The sequence below is a fragment of the Ochotona princeps genome, chromosome 12 (genome assembly GCF_030435755.1).
Source record: "Ochotona princeps isolate mOchPri1 chromosome 12, mOchPri1.hap1, whole genome shotgun sequence".
Classification (NCBI taxonomy): Eukaryota; Metazoa; Chordata; class Mammalia; order Lagomorpha; family Ochotonidae; genus Ochotona; species Ochotona princeps.
The window spans coordinates 8,748,236-8,769,123 of record NC_080843.1 but is presented as its reverse complement, the minus strand read 5'-3'; the positions used below and the strand labels follow the sequence as shown (position 1 = coordinate 8,769,123).

General features: G+C 46.4%; 1 protein-coding gene across 1 annotated transcript in view; it reads left to right on the top strand.

Moving 5' to 3' along the window:
* Positions 1 to 20,888, top strand: part of PCCA (propionyl-CoA carboxylase subunit alpha) — a 376,803-nt gene that overhangs the window by 291,734 nt on the left and 64,181 nt on the right. Inside the window, exon 21 of the mRNA XM_004577373.2 lies at positions 7,158 to 7,211. Coding sequence (XP_004577430.2) covers positions 7,158 to 7,211 — 54 coding nt within the window. The remainder of the gene's footprint in view (positions 1 to 7,157; positions 7,212 to 20,888) is intronic.

The following is a 20,888-nucleotide window of genomic DNA, read 5'->3' as shown; positions in this document are numbered from 1 at the left end:
CTCACGTCATTGGCTGCAGAATCCCAGGTTAAAGGGACCATTTGGGAATTGATTGGAGTATTAAATAGGTCATCTAACACGATCGCTTAACACGCCTGGGACTGCAGAATGACATGAATATGGTGGGAGAGATGCTGTTGTGTCGGCCGTCTGTGTGATCGTCTGTGATGTCTTCAACAAATGCTAGTCACCCAAAATTTGCAAAGATTTTTTTTTAATTCAACCTTGCCTTTCCATTTTTGATGAAAAGAAGTTGCTTTGTTACACCTACGTAGTGAGGAAGCTAAAAACAAATGACCTCTTTCTTTTTGAGATTAAAATAGCTCCTGTAGCCTCTGATAACAAATCTTAGCTATATTTTGGATAGCTGTGTACAGTTGTTAATATTTTAATCAGAAAGATAAATCAAGGGACTACTATTTTGCCTGTACTTTTTCAGCATGTGCCCCCCCCACACACACATACACAAGATTTGGAGGTAATTTTCATGTGTTTTCTGTCCTAAAATAAGTGTTTTGTGTCTTTTTCCAATGCTCCTCCCCATCCCCGTCTCTTAGAGGTAATTAGCTATTATTTTACGCTCTGTGCAGGTGTTTGCTGTGGGTCAGCAAATGTAATAGGAAGCCATCTATTTAGGATGCATAGGATGTAGGGATGTATAACTTTAGAATAAGTAGAGGTTGTTGTTGTTTTCAGGCAGTAGTAGGAAAAGAAGGTAATCATTAACCGCCTCCTTTTCACATTTCCTGAGATCAATTACAGTTACACATATCAGAAACAAGCTCACCAGCGGAACAGAAATAACTCCTTCCAGAAATGTTCATCACAACGTAACACCTGGGATATGCTTACAGACATGGTATAGAATGTTAATTCCAGTTTAAGTCTGCCTGCTTTGGCACTGTAGTCGTAGCAGCCCGGCAGTCTTTTTGGTCTGTGCTAGCTTGTGCCTTAGAGTCGCTTTTACAATTTCATAGTGGGAAAATGTGTTTCTGATTTGTCCCTCACTTCCTCCCCCGTACACACCACTTTTTCCTCTTCTCTCTGTTAACTAGGAAATGATATTTTAGTGGCTAGTGGGAGAAGCATGTGGAATAGTGTAAACACTGATTGTAGTAAATATGGAACATACTACAAGCAGCTGTGCTGGAGAGCGATAGGCAAACCCAAGAGGAATGGCCTTTGAGGCGTGTTATCAAGTTGGACATCAGTAAGGGGAAGAAGAAACTGTTGCAAGTTCTTCCTCTGTTCACGCCAGCAACTTCAAACATGAGACTGCTTCTGATTTTATTATCCTGGGAAGATATTTTTTGACACTCGAGTTATTGTTTGTGAATGTGTTTGCCTTTTTGTAAATGAGCAACCTTGCTAAGTTTATATGAGTTTGATTCGAATAAATGTTGAAAGCATCTTACTAGCAGAAATCTTACTTGTAAAATAACTTTGAAGAAATGAAAATGGAGTACATATTGTACACATTGCAGCAGTCTATCAAAATAGGAAAAAAGGAATATTTTTATCCAACTTTGAAGTTTCATCTAAAATAGGAGCAAGGAAAAATATTTGGAAAAATATTATTTAAAAATTGCTTTCTGGGACCAATGCAATGGCTCAGTTGGCTAATCCTCCACCTCCAAACACAGCACTGGTTCACGTCCTAGTTGCTCCATTTCCCACCCGTTTCCCTGCTTGTTTCCTCGGAAAGCAATGGAGGATGGCCCAAGTCCTTGGGCCCCTACACTCATGTGGGAGACCCAGAGGCAGCTCCTGGATCCTGGCTTTGGATCAGCTTAGCTCCGGCAGCTGTGGCCATTTGGGGACCCACCTGGGTCTCCTCCAGGGAAGCCATGGGGACTCAGGCATGTAGGCCATCTTGTGCCTCTCCCTGGAAGCTGGTCGGAGGTAGAGTAGTCCGGACATAAGCCCTGGCACTCTGATCAGGATGTTGGCATTTCAGGCAGCTGCTCAACTTGTTGCACCACAACACCTGCCCCAGAAGTTTTGTTTTTTTATTAGTTTTTGTTATTAGCTTGTCAGGTTGTCAGTTCATATTCTGAAATGTGTCAGATGCATCAAGTAATTTTTGTGAATCATAAAAGTTAACTGTCCCTGGGAAAGCATGTATTCTTCTTAGGAAAGATAAAAACAAATGCGATTTTGAGGTGAATTTCATTTTTCTTTTCCATTGTATCAGTTGTTACTGGGAGAATGTGTGAAGTTCTGTCCCCTGCTTTCTTCCTCCTTTCCCTACAGACTGGACTATTGTGGCAGAGAGAGCAGAGCTGGGGCCGGCGTTGTGGCGTAGCAGTCCAGCTGCCGTGAGCAATGCTGGTGGCCCACACTGGAGCACTGGCTGCAGTCCCAGCCGCTCTGCTGCCCATCCAGCTCCCTGCTAATGGCCCGTGAAAGCAACAGATGATAGCGGGAGGATGGCCCGAGTGCCTGCCACCCTTGTGGGAGGCCTGGGTAGCATTCCAGGCTCCAACTTGACCCCAAACTGGGTTTTGTGACCATGTGGGGAGTGAACCAGTAGATTCAGGATTCTTCTCTCTCCACCCTTCCTTTCAAATAAGCAGATCTTTAAAAAAGAATAAAGCAGATCAGTACGTATGTAAAGGCGACATTTAAGTCACATTTATTGCTACAATTGTGTTTCAAATGTGCAAATCTGAGTTCTAGGGCCTGGTGTTATGGGGCAATGGGATAACCCATAGCCTTCAATGTCAACATCCCATATGGGAACTGGTTCGTGTCCCTGTTGCTTCACTTCCTATCCAGCTCCCGCTAGTGTACCTGGGAAGGCAGAGCAGGATGGCCCAGGTGCTTGGGGCCTGAACCCTGTGGGAGAGCCCAAAGAAGCTCCTGGCTTCAACCTGGCACAGCTGCACTCAGTGCTGCCACTTAGGGAATCTAAACCAGTGGCTGGAAGACATCTCCGCTCTCTCACTTTTTCTTCTCTTTTGCCCTCTTTCTCTCTCTTCTCTCCTTCCTCCCTCCATCTCTCCCTTTTGCCTTCTCTCCCACTTTCAAGTAATCTTTATTAAGAAAAAAATGAAAAGCACATGGGAGTCCTGGGTGGCATTCTGGGCTCCAGGTTTCCACCCAGTAGATGCCTCCATCACTGTACACACCTGGGCAGTGAGCTAGCAGGTGCATGATCTGAGGTTTTTTTAAAGGTTTATTTATTTATATTAGAAATTCAAATTTGAGGGCCTGGCGGCATGGCCTAGCGGCTAAAGTCCTCGCCTTGAAAGCCCCGGGATCCCATATGGGCGCCGGTTCTAATCCCGGCAGCTCCACTTCCCATCCAGCTCCCTGCTTGTGGCCTGGGAAAGCAGTTGAGGACGGCCCAATGCATTGGGACACTGCACCCGCATGGGAGACCCGGAAGAGGTTCCAGGTTCCCGGCTTCGGATCGGCGCGCATCGGCCCGTTGCGGCTCACTTGGGGAGTGAATCATCGGACGGAAGATCTTCCTCTCTGTCTCTCCTCTGTATATATCTGGCTGTAAATAAAATGAATAAAATCTTTAAAAAAAAAAAAAAAGAAATTCAAATTTGACAAAGAGAGACATCGCTTGCATTCACTTGTTCACTCCCCAAGTAGCCGCAACAGCTGGAGCTGAGCTGACCTGATACTGGGAGCTTCTTCCGTGTCTCCCTTGTGGATACAAGGTCCCAAGGCTTTGGACTGCAGGCCACGATCAGGGAGCTGGATGGGAAGTGGAACATTCAGGCATGAACTGACCCCCATATGGGATGCTGACACTTGGAGGTAGAGGATTAGCTAATTGAGCCATTGTGCTGGGCCCAAGATCTGAGTCCTTAAACCAATGTTTGTTTCACATATTTCCAACATTGATTTCTGTAGGAACTGGCACAGTGATGCTGGAACTCAGAGACCCCCTCATGGGAGAGTGCCCAATCTATTCTGGCTACAATGGAGGCAAATTCCTTTTTCCTTTTTTAAATTCTTATGCCTTTGTTTTCTCATCAATACAGCTAAGTTAGGATTGTTTGCCCTTCAAAATCTAAAGTCTGCCGATGGACTCAGACCTGGTTCGGCTATCATGTTGGCTTGGCCGTCAGGCCTCCCAGCTGGAGACCTGGTGTGCTATTTTACCAGAAATTATACCCTGGTCCCTCACCATTCCTGTATATCTTGAACCTTCTAGAACTGTCCAGATTTCTAGTGTGTGACCATGTCAAACTCCAGTTCTTAAATATAGAGACTTTGTGAAGGATGAACCGCCCCCACCCCCATCTGCAAGATATGACCCAACTCTGGCGTTCCCTCCCCGTGGCCCGCCCTGTCCTGCCAGCTCTTGCCTCCAGCCATGCGCACCATCGTCACCCACCGTTCCTTCCATTCTCCAGGCGCTCTTCATCCGCGTTTAACTACATCATCTGCTCAGCCTGAAGTTTCTCTTGCTTTTACCTTTTGGAGAATTCCTGCTCGTTTCTCAAAATCATTTTTAATTAGAAAAAAAAGTATCTTTATGCACATACATATAAAATGTATATACATATTTTAAATACGTTGTTGGGCTAAATAAGTTAATTAGCATATGTATTGTCTCACATCATTTTTTCTAAGGAGAACACATGAAAATCTACTCTCAGCAGTTTTCAAGAAGGCAATGCCCTGTCATTAACTATAGTCACTGTGTCTTGAATTGTTAGTCTTGTCTATGTGGAGTGGGTTTTTTTAATTGTTGTTGTTGTTTTTAGTTTTTATCGTTTTGCCAGTGTTTTTCAATTCCCTGCATCTAAGCTGCTGGCAACTGCCCTTCTGTTCTTCATATTTGTGAGCTGAATTTGTAAGCATTCTGTATAGAAGTGAGACTGGATGCTATTTATCTTCCTGTTCCTGGGTCATTTCATTACTTTAGTAATCCACCTATTTGTTAACATAAAACTTAACATAATGTCTTCTGAGTTCATTCATTTTGTTGCGAACAACAGTTTCCTTCTGTCTTTAAAAGCTGCATATATATAGATATGTTAATTTTTTATTCATTTACTGATGGAGACTTATATGAATTTTGTATTTTATTTATCTTGAACCATGCCACATTCAACATTCTGATTTTATTTTGTCTTCTCTGGATATGCACCCATAAGGGAGTGCTGGGTCCTATCCTAGTTCCAGATTTTAGTTTGTGAGGAGTCTGTATACTGTTTGTGTTGTGGCTGTACCCTGCTCATCTCCGGATTGGGTGTTGTAATGCAGTGGGATTGAGTGCTGCTGTGACACCTGCATCCTAGGATGGAGTGCTAGCTGGAGTCCTGACCCACTTCAGTCCAGCATCCTGCTAAGGTGTCCTTGGAGGCAGCAGGTGGTTCAATTGCTTCCATACCTGCCAGCCATGTGAGAGACCCAAACGCAACTCCAGGTCCCTGGAGTTAACCTGGCTGTTGTAGGCAGCATGGAACATTCTCTCCCTCTCTCTCTGTCACATTGCTTTTCAAGCAGATGAAAACAAAACAGAAACATGGCTGTTTGGCTGCCTGTTTGTCTCATCCTTTCTGCTCTGGTTTAGTTTCCTGTAGTGCTTTGTATATTGTGTATTACGAGCTTATCATTTTGAATTACATGTAATCATGTTGTAATTCTGCTATTTATCTTAGTTGCCTGGAGGGTGGAGCTTAATTCAGCTGGAGTGCTCGGCACAGGTAGAGGGATGGACAGGTGGATCACCAAAGTAGAAGTGTTGTGCCACATCCCATTCTTTTTTTTAAGATTTATTTATTAATTGGAAAATCAGATATACAGAGAGGAGGAGGTGAGACAGGAAAATCTTCCATCCGTTGATTCACTCCCTAAGTGGCCTCAACAGTTAGAGCTGCGCCAATCTGAAGCCAGGAGCCTAGAACTTCTTCCAGGTCTCCCATGCGGGTGCAGGGTCTCAAGGCCCTGGGCCGTCTGCTTTCCCAGGCCACAAGCATGGAGTTGGATGGGCAGCAATGCTGCTGGGATTAGAACCAACGCCCATATGGGATCCTGATGCGTTCAAGACAAGGACTTTAGCCACTAGGCTACCTCACTGGGCCCACATTCCATTCTTAATTGAGTATCCTTTGGGATACTAAAGAAAATAACCTGTTTTATTTCATTCTGTATCTTTTTAAGTTTTGCTTGAATGCCAGAGAAGCAGAGTATGGGAGAAACAGAGACAGAGATGTTTCACTCACTGGTTTACTCCCCACATGGCCACGTCAGCCAACCCAGAACAGGTGGAAGCCTCCCCATCAGTGGTGGGGACCCATGCGCGTGGGCTGTCTTCCACTGCTTTCCCTGCAGCATTAGTGGGAGCTAGATCAGAAGTGAAGCAAACAGGACTTGAAACAGTGCCCTTGTGGGAAGTTGACCTCACGAGTGATGGCTTAACTTACTGTACCACAACACCAGATCCACAGATTCACTCTGTATTCTTTCTTTACTTTTTCTCCTCCACTAAGTAATACAAGTCCAAAAAAAAAGAAAAAAAAAACTGGTAAGTGAAAAACAAAGCAAAATGGCCAACTGACGGGGTCACCCGGGGTCTCCCGTAACCGAAGAAATCACCTGACACTCCAGGCTCTGTTTCAAGAGCCACTTTATTCCAACCAGTCTTTCTTCGTCTTCGTCTTCGTCGTCTGTCCCGTCTGTCCGTCCTTCCGTCCTCTGTAGCTCCCTGTAGCTCCCTGTAGCTCTGTGTAGCTCTCTCCTAAAATAGGCTGCTTATATATCCTTTTTTCCCGTGGGTCCACTGGGTGCTACCTGATTGGCCAGGCCCTGGAGAGGAGGCAGATTTGCCTCACCTGCTGGCAAGACCAGCTTTCGTCTCTCTACTTTGCAGAGCAGCTGCCGGTCCTGGGTTATTGGCCGCAGCTGCCACTGCGGGGCTTTCTTCAGCAACCCACTCCCCACAGCCAACAAATATTTTCCACCCAGAAATGATAGTGGACTTTCTGTGTGTGTGGAGTTACCTACTGTAAGCATTGCTGATGAATGGAATTGTTTCATGTGTGATCCCTTTGGCTTGTGTTGGGTCGCGTATGGGTACTGCATTCCTTTTTGTGTGTGAACAGTGTTAGGATTTTCCGCCCTTCATGAACACGCGTGGCAGGTTTTGGGGTAGCTGCACATTGATTTTATCCCACTTGTTCTTTCAGTGCCTTTCTCGGGAAGCAGGAGGAAGCATGAACATTCAGTTTCTCGGAACAGTGGTAAGTCTGAGCGAAGCAGTGCTTTCTGTCTCCTGGTAGCTTCTGGGGGAGGAAGGTGTCCGGCTCCCTGGGCCCATGTGGTTGAGCCTGGCTCGGTGCTGGTTTGGCTCTGCTGTTGACGTTGAGATGTACAAGAAATGGTTTTTTTTTAACGTATCTCAGAAGTTTCTCTGGCATTATTTTAGCTGCTTACTAGGCAGGACATAACTTTAAAAGCTATCTTCAGTTTGTTGAATATTTCTTTCTCTGTTTTTTTTTTCTGCATTTGTGTAATAAAAGTGAGAGCATATTACTTAAAGTTGCTTTAGAAAGGAATCACCTTGACTTTTTTTTCCTCAGTGTTTCTATTCTTGGGGCTGTTCTGGGAGGTCCTTTCACATCCACAGTTCTGATCATAGTGAATCATGATTTGGCGTCTTTATTGTTTTGCCTATAGTGCTATTATTTGTCATGTGTTTACAAGATATGTGTATAATTTTAGTGGAGATACAGTATTTAGCATTATGGTGAATAAATGTTTTGCTTGTCCCTGCGTCTCAGCTGTTACTGTTTAAATGACCTGGGCTATTTTACCATTATGAGAGATATTCTAGTGAGCAACCTCATATGTTTTGCTGATTGGGATTATTTTTAAACATACGTAAGGTATGTTTAAAAATGTATAAGATGCATTTCCTCCCTAATGAAATAACTTTATGGTTTATTCCACGTGTTCCAATGACTTCCTTCCTCTTTGGAACACTACCCATCATACCAGAGCATATGTTTTAACTTGTAAAATTCTTTTTTTGTGCTGAGAAGAGCTTTGCTTTTATAAGTTTTCATGTTACTAATAAACATGTAAGTTTATAGTTAATAGTAGTATAAGTCACTATAATTTAAAAAGTCATTTGTTTGTAAAAGCCTTGTTTTGATCTCATTCGTGTTTGCTGCCCCTCTGGTTGGCTGTATCTGCAGTGTCAATGCAGTCTGTGAGCTGTCTGTCCATGTCCCTTGGGTCCGTCCTTCAGGCTGTGTTGGTGTTGGGTATCGCGTGGCTCTGCAAGTTTACTGAGAATAGCAGAGAAGCCTATGTGTTGAGTCAGAAAGTTGGTGTTTTTCCATTGAGGAAGGATTCTAATAATGTGTGTTTTTACAGGTTAATTGTTGACATGTGTAGAGCTGTGTTTACATATATTTACATATGCAAATACACATAATGAAGAAGTTGTATAGTAGCACATGTAACCTGAATTTTAAATGTTGGATCTAGTACTTATGGATATTCTTCTTTCTTTCGAATACATGCTTATAATAGAGGAAATTGTTATTAAAAGTATATTATAGGCAATTATATTGGTGAGAGTTCCCCAGAGAAACAGAACCTATATACAACATACTCATAAATATATTCAGTGTGTATGTGTGTAGAGAGAGAGTTACTTAACCAACTGGAGTGCATAGGCATGTGACACAACAGTTAACATGCTGCTTGGGATGCCAGCCCCCGCTCTGAGCCTGACGCCAGCTTCCTGCCAGTGTGGACTAGGAGGCCAAGGCTGACGGCTTGAGTGCTATGGAAGACCTGGACTGCACTCTTGCCTCTTGGTTCTGGGTGGCCCAAACACAGCTGTTGCAAGCATTGAAGCAGTGAACCAGTAGGTGAAAGATCTCTCACTGTGTGTCTTTAGCATAAAGGAAGAAAGAAGGGGTAAGGAATTGGCCCATGGAGAAATGGAGTCTTGGAAAGTTTGTAATCTACAGAGTAAGCCAGCAGGCTTCAGACACAGGAAAGAGTCTTAATCCAAGTCCAAAGACAGTTTGCTGGCTGAATTCGTCCTTGGATGGGGATATCATTCTTTTTGTATTATTATTATTAGATTTATTTATTTCAAAGGCAGAGTTAGAGAGAGTGCAAAATCTTCCATCTGCTAGTTCATTCCTCAAATGAACACAATAACCAAGGACAAGCCAGGCTACAGCCAGGAACCAGAAGCTTCATTCTGGCCTCCCGCATGGGTGCAGGGGCATTTGTGCCATCCTCAGATTTTCCAGAGAGAGAGAATTTTGTTGTCCTAGTTCCCTCCCCATAAACCCACAATAGCCAGGGCTTGAGCTAGGCCTAAGCCAAGAGTGAGGCTGGGTCCCCCATGTGGGCCTCCCCAGTGGATGGCAGGGACCCGAGTACTTGAGTCATCGTCTTTGATCTCCTGGAGCGTGTGTTGCAGGAAACTGGATCGGAAGTGGAGTGTGGGTCCAATCCCAGGCACTCCGTATGTGGTGTCTCCAGCAGTGGTTTGCCGTGCTGCTCCACATAGCTGCTGCTATATGTTGGAAACTGAGCACTTGTTACACGCAGCCCATCCAAAACAAGCAAGCAGACCTGCTCCAGAAAATGGCCAGTGGAGTGAAGGCCTTGCCGTTGTCCTGACAGGTCTGGCCCATCCCTCGCTCTGCTCTGCTCCTGGCCCAGGCCTTCCTCGTTTCTGGACTGTGCATATCTGCTCTTCTCTGTTAGCCCAGCAGCAACAGAGCTTGTCTGGCCATGTGAGTGTCCTGGCTTCACTGCCGTTCTTCAGGCCTCTGGGCCACATGCCTCCATCTGTTTCCTGCCCTTCTGCCAGGAACACGTGCCCAAGCGATCTGTAATGGGGGCGGGGAGGGAGGTCCTCATTTCTTCAGGCTAGTGTTGTTGTTTTAAATCTGAGAGTAATAGACCCAGATAGAGGGAGGGGTGGGGGAGTGAGGGGAGAGAGAGAAAGAGATCCCATCTGGCAGCAAGCTGATTCCCCCAGATGTGTGCAGAGTCCCTGACTAGAAGTAGAAGTCAGGAACGAACTCACTCTCTCTCTCTCTCTCTCTCTCTCTCTCTCTCTCTCTCTCACACACACACACACACACACACACACACACACACACACACACACACACACACACCAGAAAAATCACTGAGGGAGCGAATTATGTCAGGGGCTGCTCTCTGTGACTAGCAAATGACAGGTTAGTTGCTAACCCACACGGAGGCTCTCTGTCCACTTGGCTTACACAGTTGGTACAGAGAAGAAATATCCATTTCTAGAGTTATTTCTAATTACAGTTCTACAAGACAGCAGTTTGGACGGCCACGGTTGTTATGCTGAGTTTCTCTCTGTGTCGTGTTAGCAGTAATGGGTCACTGGTGTGAAGACAGTGGGACTCGTCGGAGAAATGCAGATTGATTTCTGGCTAGCCTGTGCTGCTACAGTTGAAGGTGCTGAAAGCAGATGTAGTTTCCATGACACACAGGCCAGAAATAGCAGTAGCATGCACATGTTGAAGGTGTTTTCCAAATGTGCCTTGGTCCGTGAGGCATGTCTCGTAGAAGCTTCCATCGGCATCGGGTTCTCTGAATGTTGCTAATATGGCCTTCAGCATTCAAAGAAGTTTAATTCTAGATGGAGAGAAATAAATTTGTTATCTTCAGCAGCATTCAGGATACTCGTATTGTTGGGGTTTGACCTACAGACAGTATAAGCTTTAAATAATTGTGTTTTTTTAATCACTCTGGACTTTGAAGGAATCTAAAGTCTGTGGTCATTACGCTTGCATGGATTTCAGAGAAACCTGAAAGATCTAGCTTTGAGATTCTATCTGTATTCTGTCTGCTGTGGCTCCTTTGTCTCATCAGTATTCAATTCAAGTGTGGGCGCTCCCTGTACTGTTAATTGTTTGAACTTCATTGAAAATTACTAGGTTGGGTGTGTATTTGGCCTCATTGTTAAAAAACACCTGCTCACATGGTGATAGTGAGTTTGGTTCTACGCCTTAGATTGCTCTTGATGCGGACCCTGGGAAGCAGCAGATGATGGCCCACGTGATTGGGTCCCCACTCGTGGGGAGACCTGGGTGGAGTTCCTGGCTGGCTGGGATCCAGCACCCACCCCTGACCACTGCAGGCTGCTGGGGAGTGAACCGGTGGATGGGGGCACTATCTGCCTCTTGGATAAATGCAAAAAGAAAAAAGTTCATGTTTTTGCATCATGAGTGCAATGTCTGCCAACTGGCTAGAAGGGGACACGCGAGCAGGGTGCCGCCAAGGGGACACTCAAGCAGGGTGCCACCAAGGGCACACTCAAGCAGGGTGCCACCAAGGGCACACGCGAGCAGGGTCCGCCAAGGGCACACGCGAGCAGGGTGCCGCCCCTCTGCAGTACCCAGGGACCTGTGTTTTCGAAGCAGGTGATTCTCAGCTGTTAGTGTTCATCAGCGCCATTGCCCTCCCAGACAGTCTTACCTGGAACCCAGCGTTAGTTCCTAGGGCTGCTGAAATAAACTGCACAGAAATTGATCCTCTCGCAGTTCTGGAGGCCAGAACTCTAAAACCGGGGTGGGTTCCAGGAAAGGCTTTAGAGAAGGGACCACCTTCTGCCGCTGCGTGGCAGTCCACATTGAGCCCTGGCTGGGAGCCACCAGCAGCCTCTTGCACCGCAGGCTCTTGCAGCTGCAGATTCAGCCAGCAACAGATCAAAAATACTCAGGTAAACAAAAGATGCCCACACTGAACATGTACGGACTTTTTTCCTCACCTTGTCCCCTGAGTGACTCCTCTATGTTTTAAGCACTGTAAGTAACCCAGGGCTGATTTAGAGTATATGGAGGATGTGTCCAAGTTTCATGTAAGTCCTGTGCCATTTTATGTAAGACATTTGAGCATTTGAGTATTTTGGTACCTGCAGGGGTGCTGGTCCCAGTCCCCCCACAAACACACATACTGAGCGAGATTATGCTCACTGTTCCAGTCCCCACTACCGCTCCACGTGGCCCTCGACCCTGAGTCCTGTCGAGCCGAACACAGCAGTGGTCAGATCTGGGATCTCCCTAATCCTGTGAAGCCTCGCTTCAGCTAGTTAACACCTGCGCACCCTGAGGTTCTGGATGGACATGTTTCATGCTAGTATGCTCTGTATATGCACATGAACGTGTATTTGCCGCATACGGAAAGTTCACAAATGACCCAGGCAGTGTATGTTACATGTATGTTACAGGCAAGACGTGACTGAATCTAGACTTTACTATTACTTGTCTCATTTGAGAAGTGCCAATTCTTTCTCCAAGTCTGTTGACAGCTGCCATTATTATCCATATAATTGGATAAGTATTTTTCTTCATCTTTCTTTTTTTATTATTATTTATTATTTTTAATTCATTAATTACATTGTATTATGTGACACAGTTTCATAGGTACTTGGGTTCTCCCCACCCCTCCCCAAACCCTCCCACCATGGTGGATTCCTCCACCTTGTTGCATAACCACAGCTCAAGTTCAGTTGAGATTCCCCCATTGCAAGCGTATACCAAACATAGAGTCCAGCATCTTATTGTCCAGTCAAGTTCAACGGCTTCTTAGGTATACCCTTTCTGGTCTGAAGACAGAGCCAGCAGAGTATCATCCCGATCAATTAAAAGCTCTAACATACCATCAGCAAAAATTTACATCATTATGGGATTAATTGACATAGTAATGAGTAACCAATTTGTTAAAAGTAAATGCGAGTTCCTAGCCACCTTCTGTGATCACCTCACTTACATTTCAATTTTAGTTTATACACAACATATAACATTCATAACATAACATGTTATACATAACATCATATCATCTTAAATTAAGGCAAACATGTGGTATTTAACCTTTTGGGATTGGCTCATTTCCCTTAGCATTATGGTTTCCAGTTTGGCCGATTTGGCCACAAAGAACTGCATTTTGTTTTTTTTAATAGCTGAGTAGTATTCTATGGGATAAGTATTTTTTTAAGATTTATTTATTTTTACTGGAAAGTCAGTTACACAGAGAGGAAGATCTTCCATCCTATGATTCACTCCCCAAGTGACCACAATGGCCAGTGCTGTGCCAATCAGAAGCTAGGTACCAGGAACTTCCTCCAGGTCTCCTAAGCGGGTGCAGGATCCCAAGGTTTTGGGCCGTCCTCGACTGCTTTCCCAGGCCACAGGCAGGGAGCTGGATGGGAAGTGGAGCTTCTGGGATTAGAACTAGAACTGGCGCCCATATGGGATCCTGGCGGGTTCAAGGCGAGGACTTCAGCTGCTAGGCCACGGTGCCGGGCTTGGATAAGTGTTTTTTTGCTTGTTTGTTTTTGTTTTTTGGTTTTTTGAAAGAAAGGACTAGTGTTTCTTTTTTTATAACTACTGGGGCCAGGAGGCAAAGGCAAGCCTCCCTGATTGGAAAGCTGTTGACTGTCAGAGTACTTTAAGAACCAGTTTCTGGGCTGCATGATTCAGGGAGCTCCTTCTTGAGCTGCCATAACAAGATACCACGGGCTGGAGAGTCGATTCCTTTTTTACTCAAGATGTTTTTATTTATTTGAAAGGTGGCGTATCTCCTTCTGTCCCACAGCCAGAAGGATCACTCAGGACAGCTGACAGCAGCAGAGTTAGCCAAGTCGAGCTTGCAAGCTAACTAATCACATGCCTTCAACAAAAAGGGCCAGGCCAGGCTGGGCCAGGAGCCAGGAACCCTGTACTCCTCCTCCACCTGCATGACAGGGACTCAGGCGCAGAGCCTTCACCTGCTGGTCCCATGTGCATGAGCAGGAAGCTGCCTTGGAGGCACAGGTGGGACTCCATCCCAGGCACTGCAGTGGGATATAGGCAAGCAGGCAGAGATTTAATGCACTTTACCACCACATTGCCCTGGAATGGGTGTTGTAAACAACAGTCCTGTACTTCACACAGATCTGAAGGCTAGGAAATCATAGAACAAGAAGCTAGCAGTTCCTGGAACAAGCCCTCTGCTTGGCTTGCCACGTGACTCCCTTGCTGTGACCTCACATGGAGGAGGGTTGTGGCCACTGGCTTGACTTTCTCTTCTTTTTGTAATAAATTTTTTAAAAAATATTTATTTATTTTCATTGGAAAGTCAGATTTACAGAGAGGAGGAGAGGCAGAGAGGAAGATCTTCCATCCGATGATTCACTCCCAGGTGACTGCAACAGCCACCTGAGCGAATCCAGAGCCAGAAGCCAAGAGCCTCCTTTGGGTCTCCCACGCAAGTGCAGGTTCCCAAGGCCTTGGGCCATCCTCATTTGCTTTCCCAGGCCACAGCAGGAACTGGATGGGAAGTGGGGGCTGCCAAGGGCATGAACTGGTGCCCACATGAGATCCCAACGGATATAAGGAAAGGACTTCAGCTGCTATGCTACCGCACCGGGCCTTTTTCTTCCTTTTCTTGCCTGGCGACTCATCCTAGCACGGGTCACAGGGTCACGACCTCAGAAAATCTGGTCCCTCTCCCAGACCCACATGCAGGGACAGCACCTTGTGGGGGTAGAGCTTTGACTTCTGAGTGGGATCCAGACTTTTTTTTTTTGACATCCAGGTCTCTCTTCCTGGGGGGAGTACACCTCTGGGTGACAGGTGCAGGCCCTCACTACACTGCTTGTTCATTGGTGCTGCTCCCAAAGTCCTGTGGCTTCATGACGTTGGGCAGCTCCGGGGGCCTGGAGAAGGGCTTGATTGATAGCGCTTCAAAGACATAATCTGGGCCCGGCGGCATGGCCTAGCAGCTAAAGTCCTCGCCTTGAATGCCCCGGGATCCCATATGGGCGCCGGTTCTAATCCTAGCAGCTCCACTTCCCGTCCAGCTCCCTGCTTGTGACCTGGGAAAGCAGTCGAGGACGGCCCAAAGCTTTGGAACCCTGCACCTGTGTGGGAGACCTGGAAGAGGTTCCAGGTTCCCGGATTCAGATTGGCGCAGTACCGGCCATTGCGGTCACTTGGGGAGTGAATCAATGGACGGAAGATCTTCCTCTCTGTCTCTCCTCTCTATATATCTGACTTTGTAATAAAAATAAATAAATCTTTTAAAAAACACACACACACATAATCTGCCGGAAGGCAGTCACACCGTGGCTGGGGCCTGTGGGCTTGACATTGGCTGGTCAAGCCACACTCATCCCATGTCTTGCCGTCATCTAGAACCTGGTCAAAATTATGCAGACAGTGCTCGTTGAGCAGTCACTGGAGGATGCCCTTGGTGATGCGCTTGAGCTTGACAAGTGTGCTAGACTCCTTGGCGTCCATGAAGGTGGTGGTTTTGTGACGCTGGATAATAAGAAACATGTCCGATGCCAGATCATAAGGAACACGTCCTGGCATGAGCACAGGGCCTGGAGTTCCTCTGGGTCCCCTCCACTGGGCCCACCACTCCCAGCCTGGCCCCACTACTCCCAGCCTGGCCCCACTGCCACCTCCCCGGAGTCCGGACTTTTACTCCAGAACTTATGTTTTGTTGTTAAGCCACACATCTTAGAGGTTTCAGGGACTCTGCCTATTTCAACTTCTAATTTTTCCAGGTTGGGTTTGTCTGAGTAGTTTTGGTGATGCCCTGAGCCTGCATGTCTCGTTTAAGTGTCAACCCACAAAAAAGGCAGAAGTGTAGTGTTGCATTCCAGAAGTCCATGCTTGGACTGTGCCTCACTTGGTACTGTACTATATCACAAACTACTTTCACAATGCAAAAATTACTGTCTCATTCTAAATTTTTGTTGTAGTAATTGCTTGCATTTAATTTTTAGGTACTGGAATCTTGAGGCCATCAGATCTCAATAAGCCTGAATTTGTTCCCGGTGACAGGCACACGAGCTGGGCTGCCTGGGAGCAGCCTCTGCTGGCGTTCCTGGCTCTGGAGGAACCAGGACAGTCTGTGAAGCTTAGCCAGAGAGCTTAATGAAACCAAATGAGGCCGAGGGTCTGAAAGCTCATTTAAATCTCAAATTGTACATTTTAAATTAAGTTTTTATTGATAATAAATATACTTTATTTCCTATTAGCCCCCGAAAGCTTGGGTGATAAAATCAGTAGAATAAACATGTTTTATAAAGATTTACCATTAAGAAGTATATTAATATGACCCTTGATAACACCAGCTCAATTAGGTTTCAAAGTAAGCACTTGCGAAGTAACAGCGATTAACGACGACCATCGGAAACAATTTTGAATTCCATCAGTTTAACTCAGGAGGGTAAACTTAATATGATAATTCATCTCGTTGAATTGTATCAGCTTAGCAGGGAAGTATGTAAATATGTAACCCTAACCTAGCTTCTAAATGGATGCTGTGCTGGTAGATTTATCAGTTCCATTACAGAACTTTGGGGAACTTTGAAATTTTCAGCAGTTGTCCCCTTGGAGGCTGAAACCCCAACCTGATGTCACACTGCGCCCATTCTGGCCTGCATATTTCCATAATTTGCCTTTGCTACTAATATGACAGCAAGACACAAATAACTGTTTCTAATAATATCAGATGGAGTTGTGGAGGACAGCATTTTAATGTAGTAAAAGACCTCCCCGTGGGGTTGTTATTGCTACTATAGAACAGCAGCTACACAGTTGCAACTCTAGTCCCTTAATTGATTCGTTTAATTAGCAAGAGCTGGAGCTTAGGCTGTGCCCTGACATCTGATATCCTAAGACCTAGAATTTGCATTATTCCCATTTATATGAGCATCTTCAGAAGTTCTTACTTCTGAAGTTCTTACTCACTCTGGAAATGTACAATTCACATTTTGGGGGCCTTGTGCTGTAGCCTAGTGGCTAAAGTCCTTGCCTTGCATGTGCTGGGATCCCATGTGGGTGCCAGTTCATATCCCGGCCACTCCACTTCCCATCCAGCTCCCTGATTGTGGCCTGGGAAAGCAGTTGAGGATGATACAAAGCCTTGGGACTCTGCACTTGTGTGGGAGACCCGGAAGAACTCCGGGCTTCTGATCAACTCAGTTCTGGTTATTGCAGCCACCTGGGGAGTGAGACAGTGCATGGAAGAGCTTCCTCCCTGTCACTCCTCCTCTCTGTAAATCTGATTTTCCAGTGAAATAAATTTAAAAAAAATGTAGAGTTTTAACATGGCCAACTCCTCTTTGCTGAAAATTCAGATAATCAGAAATTGAAAAGAAATAATTTGTTATGATTGCTTTTCTGTGTTTACCTACACTTGGCTGTCAGACATTTTTAGTTACGTATTATCTTCCAGAAGCTTGCAAGGGACGTCTGCATCTCCTGTGCCTTGTAAGGTCACCTGCAGTCCCTCTGAATGTACGTCTGATTGACCCTCGCACCTCTCTGTCCTATGTCCTGCTCTGCGCCGGTGGGGTCCCAGGAATGACCTGAGGGCTTGCTAGAACTTTCCAGGCACACTGGCCCACAGAACATCCCACCTGCCCCAGCCTGACCTTGCAACCTCTCTGAATCCACCACCTGACCTTCAGCTTGTGTGGTTCGGGCTCACCTGCTGCTTGGCACCTGCTTACCTAATTCAACTTGCTCTGGTCCCCATCTGCCCTTGCAGGGAAGAGAGCAGGGAAAGGGGAAGTGTCTGGTGGCAAACCAGAGCCTTCCCCAGACTGCACACCCACATCCCTGCTGGGTCAGGCTCTGCTTACCCCTCAGCCCTTCTCCACGCAGTGACCACGACACGCACATGGCATGGGGTTTGCTGGTGACATTTCCTGCTGTTTGGGACCACTATATAATATCAAATGTAAGAGAAGTCCAGAGCCTTTGTTCCTGCAGGTTCCTCTCAAAATGCAAAGCCCCAGCCAAAATATGAATGGACTAAGGTTTTTATGAAATGGGCTATGAATGCAGTCTTGACCTTGAATGTTGTTTTTGTGTTAACTGTGTTTTCTGTACCATGTAGCCCACCAGCGTGAAATGCTTTTTTTTTTTTTGAGTATATGAGTTTAGTCTCCATTCTTTTGAAATTGGCTAGCTATGAATAGGATAATTGAATAATTAACAGCAATCGTATGTTGCATTCAGGACAAACGTTTAAAGTTTGAGTGCCTGTTGCAGTGTGCTGGGAAGAGGGCCAGATGCACGTGACATGTGCAGTGCCATTAAGTAACAAACCAACCACAGGTGCACACAGACAGGTGGATTCAGATGGCACTGGGAAGCAGCAGGCAGGACACTGCTGGACACAGCCACAGCCCCTGGCAGAGGGCCTGGCTCTACCTCTGCCTCCACCTGTCCATGGACACACATTCTGGAAGGCAGCCGGTGATGGATCAGCACTCAGGTGCTTCCTCCTCCGTGAAGGCCTCCAGAGAGTAGTGGGCTCCTGGCCTTGGCCTGGCCAACCCCCAGCTGCTGGCGGACGTTTGGCAAGTCAGCTGGTAGGTGGCAGATCTGTTTCTATTTCTCTCTCTGATTTTCCAATAATAAAAATAACTAAAATTTTTTAAAAGAGAGTCTACGTTTAATACCATGTACGACCTTACATTTTGATGCTGGTAGCAAGTCTTTAATGGCAGACATTATCTTATATTGCTTGGCCATTTGTTAGGCAGATAACTGAGTTCTAACAAATCAACAGTGAGCCGCTGTCACCTGCGGATGTAGAAATGTGAACAACTGATTACAGTCTGGAGTGCTGAGAGAAGCCACAGCAGGACGCGTGCAGCCCAGGTGTTCTCAGGTCTAGAGGAAGGAAGGAAGTAGAGGAATGGCCATCTAACCCTGTGGCTGCCACAGCTCAGGCTACAACGTCAAGGATGACTGTTTTACCAGCATGGTAGCCCTTTCAGAACAAGCATCTGCAGAGACGCCTGGACACAGTGTGCCCAGACTGCCCTGTGGACTAGCTGAAGCAGAGGAAGACAAGGAGGAAGACTCGTGAGGATGATGAGGATGCCCTGGGTGAGTCAAGGAAGCCACTGGCAGGTGCAGTGAGGAAGGCCTGTTGGGGAGACCTCACTGGCCCGACAGGAGCCGATGCTGCAGTTTTGGGAGAAGGCGCCTGGTCTGTGCTGCGCAGCCTGGAGCTACACTGAAGGATTTGAAAAGGAGGGAGTGACAGCATCAACCAAGCTTGGATTTTTTTTTTGAAGATTTATTTATTTTTATTGGAAAGGCATATCAGATTTACAGAGAGAAGGAGATGGAGAAAAAGATCTTCCATCCATAGTTCACTCCCCAAATGGCTGCAAAAACCAGAGTTGAGCCGATCCAAAGCCAGGAGCCAGGAGCTGCTTCTGGGTCTGCCTCATTGGTGCAGGGTCTCAAAGCCTTGGGCCGTCCTCGACTGCTTTTCCAGGCCACAAGCAGGGAGCTGGATGGGAAGTGGAGCAGCTGGGACCTGAATCAGTATCCCTGTGGGATCCTGGCATGTTGCAAGGTGAGGATTTAGCCATTAAAACATTGCCCTGGGCCTGGTTTGTGTGTCTTTTTTGTTTTGTGGTGTGTGTGTGTGCGCGCACGCACGCGCTTAGTGAACTTGACAGAAACGAGGGTGCTTTTCAGAACTACCTTGTTTTAAGCTCTGCTGTGCATTACGAAAGTACGCATATGTATTTTTAAAAGTTTTGTTCCAAATTAATGCTTTAATTCCTTTTTTTACAAACGTTTGAAATGCCCTTGACAGTGAGGCAAAAATTGAAGATGATTCTGCAAGTTTCTAGGAATGATAACTGACAGAGGAAGATGGAAGAGAGCTCTGAGGGTGCCTCCAGCCCGCAGCTGTGTCACTCCTTGTTTCTGTATCAGCTCACAGTGCGGTGTCTGAAGGATTATGCCAGGGTGGACGAAATAACATGGACTGTTTGCAGTCTGAAATGCCAGAGAGACATCTATGATAGATGAAAATTCAGTCTGAAGAGCAGGGACAAGTGTACAGGCGATCAAGCAGGTGGGGGCGTAGCAGCAGAGGCATGCTGGGACCCCAGAGGCATGCTGGGAGCAGCAGAGGGATGCTGGGACCCCAGAGGCATGCTGGGAGCAGCAGAGGGATGCTGGGACCCCAGAGGCATGCTGGGAGCAGCAGAGGGATGCTGGGAACCGCAGAGGGATGCTGGGAGCAGCAGAGGATGCTGGGAGCAGCAGAGCCAATGGACTGCCCAAGAGGAGAAAGGGGAGGTGGGGGCACCCTGGAAGTCTAGAATCACCCATGTCTCAGAGCGAGACCCCAGGGCTCCCGCACAGTGTGGTTGAAACAGTTGTGACTTGATCTCTTTCCAGAATCATCTATAGCATGTCTCACTGTGGGCAGCCCAGTCAGTGTAACCCTAGTTATGGCTTTACAGTGGCCTGGGCATCACAAATTAGTTTAGAGTGACTCAAAATCTTTCACTATCTGCCAAAGCATCTCAGAATTATATATAATAAATAACTGATTCTGTGAGTGTATTGGAATGAATCTTTATGATTGGTTCACTTAACTCCGTTCTATTTCTGATGAATAAGCGATAGGCAGAGCACCTTAGAGTTACTTGTGAAAAAAGAAAAGTTCTTTTCTTTCTTTTAAAGCCAGAGCTACAGAGGGAGAGGAGAGCCCAGAGAGAGAGAGAGAGAAAGAGAGAGAGAGAGAGCGAGCGAGCTCACCCACTGACTGACTCCCCAGATAGCTACAATGGCCAGAGCTGGGCCTGTTGTAACCCAGGAACCAGGAGAATTTTCTGATGGATCTCCAACACGGGTGCAGGGGCCAAGCTGCTTGGACCGGCTTTCCCTGCTTTCTCAGGCACACTGATAGGGAGGTGCAGCAGAAGTGGAGCAGCCGGGGTGTGAACCTGTGCCTGGGGTGCCAGCGCTGCAGGTGCCCGCTTTCCTCTTAGTGTCACATCACCGGCTCCTGCCACTGTGGTTTGAACATAATCAAACCCCTGAACTCACGGGTGTCTCTGACTTCTCCTGTTAGTGATGCTA